The 9,707-nt window shown below is 37.4% G+C and overlaps 2 protein-coding genes across 5 annotated transcripts in view; one reads left to right on the forward strand and one right to left on the reverse strand.

Annotated features, from left to right (window-relative positions):
* Positions 739-4,810, reverse strand: LOC104766112 (protein FAR-RED ELONGATED HYPOCOTYL 3). 4 transcript variants are annotated; one of them, XM_019241485.1, is made up of 8 exons: positions 4,541-4,810; positions 2,026-4,232; positions 1,865-1,921; positions 1,712-1,780; positions 1,556-1,624; positions 1,387-1,455; positions 1,231-1,275; positions 739-1,134 (listed from the first exon to the last, which is right to left on the reverse strand). In XM_019241485.1, exons 2-8 carry the CDS (start codon positions 4,216-4,218, stop codon positions 1,126-1,128), a joined length of 2,511 nt encoding a protein of 836 aa, XP_019097030.1. In that variant the 5' UTR covers positions 4,219-4,232; positions 4,541-4,810; the 3' UTR covers positions 739-1,125. The 4 variants fall into 4 exon arrangements, with proteins under 4 accessions (XP_019097030.1, XP_019097031.1, XP_010488232.1 ...); XM_019241486.1 differs by having other exon boundaries at positions 1,712-1,750; positions 4,476-4,810; XM_010489930.2 differs by having other exon boundaries at positions 1,387-1,449; positions 4,476-4,810.
* The window catches only part of LOC104767742 (probable protein S-acyltransferase 20), a 6,085-nt gene continuing 2,879 nt past the window's right edge, over positions 6,502-9,707 (forward strand). The window contains exons 1-8 of the mRNA XM_010491723.2: positions 6,502-6,752; positions 6,843-6,956; positions 7,065-7,451; positions 7,671-7,739; positions 7,835-7,906; positions 7,995-8,123; positions 8,207-8,318; positions 8,537-8,775. Of these exons, the coding sequence (XP_010490025.1) occupies positions 6,708-6,752; positions 6,843-6,956; positions 7,065-7,451; positions 7,671-7,739; positions 7,835-7,906; positions 7,995-8,123; positions 8,207-8,318; positions 8,537-8,775 (1,167 nt within the window). The 5' untranslated portion in view covers positions 6,502-6,707. The remainder of the gene's footprint in view (positions 6,753-6,842; positions 6,957-7,064; positions 7,452-7,670; positions 7,740-7,834; positions 7,907-7,994; positions 8,124-8,206; positions 8,319-8,536; positions 8,776-9,707) is intronic.

A 9,707-nucleotide genomic window follows, 5' to 3' on the forward strand; every position in this document is an offset into this window, starting at 1 on the left:
CAAACAGTATTATTTCGCAAGCTGTGCGTGAACTAACTGTATATATAGAGATTAGAGAGAGATAGAGCTTTTAGTCAGTAGTAGATATTCTAACTCATGTTGAAATGAGACAAAATACAAATTCTAACTAAGAAAATTACCGACTCATACGTAGGTATGTAACACACTGATCAAATCTTCCATCTATGAGATGGCTGGAATTTGTTGTATTTTTGTTTTTAGCCCAAATTTATGTTTTTTTTCTCTACACAATGACACCAAACTTGTGCCACCTTGTTAGAGATAGTTGTGTATGTTTTTATTGTGTACAAAAGTTGTGTATATACTTACATTATAAGTATATTTGTGTGTTTTTCAATTGATGATTAAAAAGAAGGATTTAAGATCAAGAATCAATAGGAATTGAAATGTATAATAGTAATACTCTATTATTATGGAAATGGGCTAGTACAACTGCTAATTAGAGAGTGCTTGAGTACCACTTAATGAACCAGTTCTTAAATTAACGACACCTAAACCGTCGAGATTGAAGTTTGGAAATTCCTGTCTCCTTTGACTTGGTTTGGATTATGCGTTCCAACAAAATTTAAGACATGGATTTGGATTTAGAATTCAATGTTTACGGTTTGATTAGATTTAGATTTCATTTAGTAAGGGTTTATGAGTTCATGCAAAGCTTAATCTAGTGGTTGAGGTTAAGAATTATATTGATTAGGGGATCAAGATATACCATCACAAGATACTAAATCTAAGAAACTTAATCAAAAGAATCAACAAGAGTTTACAAATAGAGAATATTCTCGTAACACTGTTTTCTTCTCCTCTTAAATCGAACAGTCAATGATCAAACATATGATCATCAGAACTAATACAAACAATATTAACAGAATCGAATCTCTGGAATTATAAGCGAAACAATAACATCCTATCTTAACACTTGAGAAGATAAAACGGAGCTTTTGACTCGTGTCCTGTTCTGAACCTTATCACATTCTAGTGCCTGATGCGCTTTCGTTCTCCGAGGTTTGAACCTTTTCATCCAGTCTTGACTCTTAAGATTTTGTGGATATGCTTATAATTTGGTTTACGAGTGTCTAGACGCATCCTCATGCAACTGCGTTGTCCTCACATATCCTGCACAGTAATGACCATGAACAAAAAGATGACCAATTGATATATATAGGAAAAGAAAAAAGAGTGATCTTTTATTACACAACTGCAATAGTTTACCGGGATATCGTAAGGGTAATTGGGAGGCCGGAAGAAATCTACTCCCTAGAAGAAACAACAAAGTAAGAGCATTAGTAGACTTTTTTAGTACTTGTTTGGGAGGCTTGTTAAAAGATTGACAATGCTCATGAAAGCACAGAGAAATAGGTAGGGTACCGGTCCATGGATGCCTTGCTGAGCACCGTAGTAACTGTCGTAACTTGGTGCTAGCGAGTTCAACTGTCGCTACAGAAAACCAGCCGGGATTTTTTTTTTATCCAAAGTTAATGAAAGAAAAAAACAGCAGAAGCTACTTTTACACATATGTCATGGTCGATTTTCATACCAATCCTTGCATTGTTTGTTGACTCCCATAGAAATTATCGCGAGTTGGCGCCATTAAGTTCAGCTGGACCTGTAAAACACACATATCAGAACATACTACATACATAAATCTCAATCTATAAGTGAATAAAAATGCACTTATGTTATGCTTTTTTACCATTCCTTGTACGCTCTGCTGTGTTCCATAATAACTTTCTATGCTGACTGCCCTTGAGCTCAGCTTATCCTGCGATTACAAAATTGGGATATGAAATACTAAGGCGACTTGAGTTTTAAAGAGGCTTGCTACGACATGTCAACAAAGACAGACCATCTGTTGCAAGCTTTCTGGCGGTGCAACTGGCATAACCTCCGGCTCTGAGTTCACCTGGAATTATGTATTCAGGATCATCAGACTTGCAAAGCATAAAAACGCAAAGCCAACAAAATCCTTAAGCTGTCTACATAGAGAGGTAGTAAACAAGAAATTACTTTTCTTTTCTTAGTTGGATTCTTTTTCTTGCTTGTCTTGCCTGCATTTCTGCTCTGGTTATCCTCCTCGACAGAAATCAGACCTTGAGTTGGTGACGTGACCACATCTGGAAGACTTCTGCCAGAAGTATTAATACCAGCACAGTTTCCTAAAGCTCCTTCAATAGCACCGAATGCAATATTGTAACTCTCTTGAGAGAAGGATGCCTCTTCAGTCAGCTTTAGTGCTCGTTGGCACAAATCATTATACCGTAGCAGCCTAGTCTGCAACTGCTGAGGTTCTCCTGGAAAATGCCGGCTCTTTGCATCTTTTGTCCACCGTTTCAATATGTACTGTGAGGGGATGGAAGAAAGATGACAACACTGAAGAACATTAAGAGTGTGTCTGCAAAGATAGCCTTTATACTCAAATAAACGACAGTTGCAGGAGACTTCAGCCTTCGCTTGGTTCCATGTTACCACGAAGTCCTGATCGTTTTCAAAATCCTGAACTCTAAAAGTAGAGCATGTGGCATCTCGGCCCTCCTCCCTGGGACTACACGCGATTGCACCCAAAACTTCAATTTGGAACTTTTTGAATACTGCAGGAGTATAGACTTCAGAGACACTCTTCTCAAATGGTGATGGAGACTTCAATGCTGGCTGTTTGTTCCACGTTTCAGAATCAGCTTTGGCTTCTTCTTCACATCTATCTTGCAAAATTGTATCGTATAGTTTCAAAAATTCTAGTACACTAGTCTTCTTATGCATGTACTTGTCAAAGAAAGCATTAATACTATCAGCTCTTTGAGATGTTGACATCCCTGCCAGAAGCACATCAGTCATGTAGGTCGGTGCCCATTTCTTGCGGCCTTCATATAAAGAATGCATCCATTGATCTTCTTTGAGGCCGAATCTAGCAAGATTCTTCCACCATTTTCTCGCAAAGTCTTCCTCTTTCCATGATTTATAGATGCATTTCTCAAACTTTGGCATAAAATTATCATGTTCCTTAATAACTTGACCAAGATTCTCAGTAACCTTCATCAATACATGCCAAAGAAAAAGGCAATGTCGTGTATTGGGGAAGATTTCGGGAACAATGGAGTTCATTACAGCGTCTAGCTCAGTGATCAAAACCTTTGGAGCTTGTCCCCCCATCGCTCTCAGCCAGGTTTCCATCAACCAAGAAAACGTTGATGCACTCTCATCGGATATCAAGGCACACCCAAGGACCATATACTGGTAGTGCTGGTTGACTCCAACAAAAATAGCAAGTGGCATCTTGTACTTGTTTCTCACATAGGTGGTGTCTAGAGAAACAACATCGCAAAAACTGCCATAGTTATGCCTGCTCTTTGCATCTACCCAAAATACATTCTTCACTCGCTGATCCTCCCCCAGATCTACCGCATAGAAGAAGTTGGAATTCAAAGTTTGCATCCGTGACAAGAAGTCAAGCAGGATTTTAAAATCCCCTGTCTCCACTGATACAGTCCTTCCTTTCTCAAAAGAACTTTTCGAATCGCTTTTTAGGCTGATAGTTTTGTATTCAGCAAACTGTTTAGCCATTGCAGCATAGATCTTTCTAGTCTGTTCACTCACAGCTTGTGCAGGTAAAAGCTCATGATTATGCTCCCTCACAAAGCTGTGAATAACCCATTTCCCATCAGGCCTTCTCTTAACATGCATACTAGCTTTGCAGTCAGTTTTTGCACACGTTCGCCGACCAGCCATATTATCCGGGTCCTGCTTGCTCTGCCTAGCTCGTGGCCTATTAAAAGATTTGTCATATTCTCTTTTAGTACCATACCTGGAGCAAGCAAACTTGGCATCAATAAACTCTCTAGTAGTTTTCGACCTACGACTGTTCTGTATCGCAGTATTGAACCCAATAGCTCGAGAATACTCCTGGTAAAACGAATACGCTTCACCGTGAGACTCAAACTCCATACCATTGAGAGGCTCAAGGTTCATCATACCCTCAGTGTAGTCAACCAAATCCCCAGGTGGAAGACTCATGCCAAGACTGTCATCAGTATGTACCTCGACAGTAACATCCTCAATTTTGCCAATATCAATATCTTCTTCTTCATCAGCAGCAGCAGCATCGTGAAGTTTGTGGTCATTCTGTAACACATTATCAAGTCCTCTATCTTCATCATCATCTCCTTTGCATAGGTCACCTGAATGCAGTCGAAGATCTATATCCATGACAAGAAATTTTCCTAGAACACAATCAAAGAATCCATCAAAATCAAACCTTTCAAGGATTTTTGTGCTTACAATTGCAGGGGAAAAAAAACGTAACTTGGAGCTAAATTATTAGTGGGTAAATCATAAGATATACGAATTGTCAAATCAAATTCCAAAAAACTGATCAAAAACACTGTGTAACACATCATTTCTTGTGGGTTCATTCACTACAGAACAAAACAAAAACTAAAAAATGAAACTTTTTTTTAATCTACCTCGTACGAAACAGAGAAGATATACGAAACAAAGATGAATCGAGAACAGAAACTGAGAAAAGCACCTCTCTTTCTGTAATCTCGAGGAAGAGGAGTAAGAAGATGAATCGAGGAAGAAGAAGAAGAAGAAGAAGGCACGCGCCAATCGGGTGCGAGTTGGCGTTTCGATCTGCGAAAAGGGGAGATAGAGAGAAGAAGAGGAGAGAAAAGAGGAGAGAAAAGAGAAGAAAAATTTGGTGAGTGGTGTTCACGCGATCTGAGGAAGCGAGTGGGCGGAAGATCCACGGATTCGTTCGTCTTTGAGTTTTCTAGGGTTTCTTCTCTGTGTCTAAACGCAATGCATCACACCATGTTTTTGGTAATAATATAATATCTTTTCATTTTTGATTATTTTTTAATTAATAAAACCAACTTTTTGTGTTCGCAATTTTACACAAACACTGCGCACGCGTTGCGCGTGCCAAAACTTCTCGTGGGATCAAAAGACAAAAATATAAACGTTAGAGAGGAAGCGTGAATAATGACATGATGAGATTATTAGATAGGGTCCGGTTTTAGAAATTGCTAGACGTTAGTCGGACAGTCAAGGTGGGTCTAGCGTCGAACGAGAAAATCAGAGATTATTTTATTAAATTAATAATAAAATAAAAATATATAGTATTAAATATATGTATAATTCTGTTTATGTTAAAATAATAATATCAAATAAAATATAAAACTATAATATTGTCTTTAAAATTACGGTAAACACATAAAAACGTAATTTAAAAAAAAATTATGATTTTCATTAAAAATTTATACATTAATTATTATAAAACATTATAAACTCTTAATTTAAATGACTAAATAACAAAAAAATACATATTTGATTTATATTTGGCTCTAAAAATAATTATTATATACAAAATTAAGCGGAAAGTAATCAGATTATAATCAAATTAGACAGATAAATTTAGATAATTGATGCTAGGCGGAGATTGGTCATTAATCGAGACGAAGAAAATGGACCTAGCGATTTTACGGGGCGTAATCGGTACTAGGTGGAGATTTTTAAAACTGGGGATAAGGGCCATAGGGTCATCGACTAGACTTATTAAGTTATTTTAGGATTCTTCTACAATTTGGTTTGGTTTTGGTCCTTTGTACCATAACGATTACTGACTTTGTTTCAACTATTTTAGTTTTTTTTTTGGGGTCAAAATTTCAATAATTTTTTTTTTTGGGTTCAAAATTTCAACTACTTTGTTTCACTTATGAGAACCACTCTAACAATTACTAAATCGAAGTAGATAAAAAAATCTGTTTACAGCTTTTTTAAGTAACTTAATTTTAGTTTTTGAATAATTTAGTATAATATTATTTAGCTGCTATAATATTATCAACCATGGAAAAAATACCAATTTTATAAGACTTTTTTTTTGTCAACCATTGAGCCATAAACTGGCCAGCCTATTAGCCAAATTCCTACATTCGTAGGAGCCGGGATTCGATCCCGGGTGTGATGATGCCTTTTACAAATGGACTTACCTGCTGTCACTGCGCTAAGATCATTTCACTAATTTTATAAGATTTTTACAATGGAAATATAAAAAATTACGATGAACTACAAAAAAAATTGTTTGATCATTTTAAAATTCATAAGCTATAAATAGTATGACAAAAAAAGCTATAAATAGTATGACAGGTTTATGTAATTTTGTATTCCACAAACTCATTAAGTAATATTTTTAATAGTCAAAATTTTTTATTTCCTAATTTTCTTTACATATTACTATATTAGCTAATAGAATATGAACAATTGAAAACCATACATTATGAATTCAAAATAAAATCCATAAAAGAAAAAAGCACAATCAAAAGCCAATAGCCCTTCTATAGCTAGTTTGAATCACTTCTTCTATTTAATTTTTGTACACACAGTAATTAATTATGCCTCACACACAAAAAAAAAACTATAAATATAATTAGTCCACTAATGCTAAATTAGTAAATTGCTAATAAGTCAGGTCAAACAATTTCGACTTCAATTATTTGACTAAACCAAACCCACAGTAAGACTGTTGTAACAGAGAGAGAGAGAGAGACCAAACTTTTTCCCCCGAGCAACAAAACACTCTTCACTTGATCGCTTCAGGCGGTGGCGACGACGGCAACGTGACGGAGACGTTGTCAGAAATTTTAGTTTTTTTTATACTGACTTAATTGTTTCTTGCTATTGGAGAAGAAGAAGGTATGGTGAGGAAACACGGTTGGCAACTTCCTGCTCACACACTTCAGGTAAAAAAAAAATTGGTTTCTAGAATCTTCTCAATCGAATAGTCACGAATTGCTCTGATTTCAACTGGGTTCTGTGTATTATTCTCTCAGGTGATTGCGATTACTGTGTTTTGCTTGTTGGTGGTTGCTTACTATGCTTTCTTCGCTCCTTTCGTTGGAGGTCGTATTTGGGAATACGTTTTGATTGGTGTTTACTCTCCTGTGGTATGTTTTTTAATACTTCCTTCTTAAACATGATGTATATTGATATTGATGATGCATTTATGAATCTGACAGCTTTAAACGTCTATGTATCATGTGTTGTTGTTGTAGGCTCTTCTTGTTTTCGTTTTGTATGTTCGTTGTACTGCAATCAATCCTGCGGATCCAAGAATCATGTCTATATTTGATAAAGGCGTGATTGGAGATGACATGGGTCGTGCCTTGTCCAGGGATTTTGATGATACTGGGAGTCAGTTGCAGGCTTCTCCTTCTGTTGTCAGCAGGAGTTCTAACTTTGCAGCAAACTCTAGTGTCAAAGGTTCTGTTGGAGAAGGAGATGCTCAAAGAGTGGAATCTGTTCCTAGGAAATCTTGCTATAATCCTCTGGCTATCTTCTGCTTAGTCTTTGTTCTTGAAGACTGTCGTAGGAAGGAAGAGACGGCTGAACAACAAGGAAATAGTGAAGAGGCTTTGTTTTGTACATTGTGCAATTCTGAGGTATGGTAACATGGTTCCAAACTTCAGGAAGCTATATCAAGTCCCCGTGGTTGTATATGACTTGTGTACCATACATGTATGCTCTTTAATATGAAAACTTGATAATGTATGAGCAGTAGATAATACTAAATAGTTTTAGAAAGTCTAGGGAAAGAATTTTTCCTCAGAATTTAGTTAAATGTGTATGTATTTTTGTTCTGAACTATGTATGTTTAACAGGTACGCAAGTTCAGCAAGCATTGTCGGAGTTGTGATAAGTGTGTTGATGGTTTCGACCATCATTGCAAGGTAACATTCTGATGTTTCGATTGTTTTCTTGCAATCAGTTGCCCTTTTCTGAACATTTGGTTCAGTTGATGACATAGTTTTAATAATTGCTACAGTGGCTTAACAATTGCGTCGGCCGTAAAAACTACATGACTTTTGTCTCTCTGATGAGTGCCGGTCTTCTCTGGGTATGTTTATACCTTACCTCGTATCTGTTATTTTTTTGTACTTATTTCTCACTGAACCACTAACACGTTACGCTTATTCCCTCCTCAGCTCATTATTGAAGCAGCAATTGGAATTGCAGTTATAGTGCGTGTATTTGTTAATAAGAAGAGCATGGAAACTGAAATTGTCGATAGACTTGGAAATAGTTTCTCTCGTGCACCTTTTGCAGCAGTTGTTGTAAGTGTATTCTTGGTGTGATACCGTTGCTTTGAGGTTAGCTTCTGTCGTCAATGTTCTTAATGTCATCTGCTATTATGTAGGGTCTTTGCACTGTTGTTTCCATTCTGGCATGTTTTCCGCTGGGTGAACTTCTTTTTTTCCACATGCTCCTCATCAAAAAGGTCAGTGGGAGAGAAGCTACTTCTGATATTAGTCACTTATAATTTCTGACAGTTAGATATCGTGCTAAGACTTTTTTAAAAGATAGAAGTGACTAGCTCTAGAGATCCATGCTCTCCATATATTGTTTCCTAATTAAGAAGCTCTAACTATTGTATTAAACTTATGTCTATAATTTTGTTTATATCTCGATGATGGCTTGTTCTAGTATATGCATTTGTGAACTTCTCTTCTGTTTAACACTGANTCAGTTGTTTGGGATCCAGAAGCTGGGAGATATGTATCAGCTCCTGTAACTACAACATCTGAGGTTCGCAACAGGTTGCTAAATCCTAGCTCACAAACAGCCAACGTTCAGAATCAGAGACCCATTCTTCCATCACAAGAGTCTTCATCTGGATCAACAGCACTAAGGGATCCTCTTCCGNGTTCTCTTGGTCTACCATACAAGGGGGTCTGGTGCACTCCACCTAGAGTATTTGATAATCAGGTAACTTTATCTTTTCCAAAACATGCAACTATTCTTGTTTCATCGCATGTCTTATCTCTTGTGAAACGCACTAGAGTTTTTGTTGCAATAGTTGGGTTATATAATTCATATACATCATTTGCATATCTAGTTATCCATGGGATCAATCCCTATGTATAAACTTGAAATGTATGAATTGTTGGCATACATATATTGCTTAATCTGAGATTATGTTCAGGTATCGACTTGCCATTTTTACTCATTATCTCTATGTAGGATGAAGTCATTCCACACTTAGACCCTCGCATGGTACCATCGACCGTAGACCCAGATGCACCTGGATCAGAGAAAGGCGCCAAGGCTCTGAAAAGACCCGTCAAACGTAATGCATGGAAGCTTGCAAAGTTGGATCCAAATGAAGCTGCAAAGGCAGCTGCCAGAGCCAGAGCATCGTCATCTGTCTTAAGACCGATAGATAATCGCCATTTACCTGATAATGAACTTAGTTCCATTGGCACGGTTAGTATCATCAGTAGTGTCAGCACAGATGCACATATGTCTACGAGTAAAGAGATACGGAACAATGATCTAAGGTCATCTCTTTCTAGAAACTCGTTTGCTCCAAGCCAAGGTAGCCGGGATGAGTATGACACAGGCAGCCATGGTATGAGCAATCTTAGCAGCCCAAGCCATGTTCACGAGTCTGTCACACTTGCTCCACTCCCTCAGAATCCTACAGTAGTTGGCCATCGCTTCACTGCAACAACCCATCACATGCACTCAACTTTTGATGATAAGGTGTTGCACAGAGGAAACGACGCTAATCCACTATTTCTCTCTGCTCCTGCAACTTCTAATCTGAGGGATGTGAGAAAGACATCAGTTGTTTGGGATCCAGAAGCTGGGAGATATGTATCAGCTCCTGTAACTACAACATCTGAGGTTCGCAACAG

The sequence above is a fragment of the Camelina sativa genome, chromosome 19, assembly GCF_000633955.1.
Source record: "Camelina sativa cultivar DH55 chromosome 19, Cs, whole genome shotgun sequence".
Taxonomy (NCBI): Eukaryota; Viridiplantae; Streptophyta; class Magnoliopsida; order Brassicales; family Brassicaceae; genus Camelina; species Camelina sativa.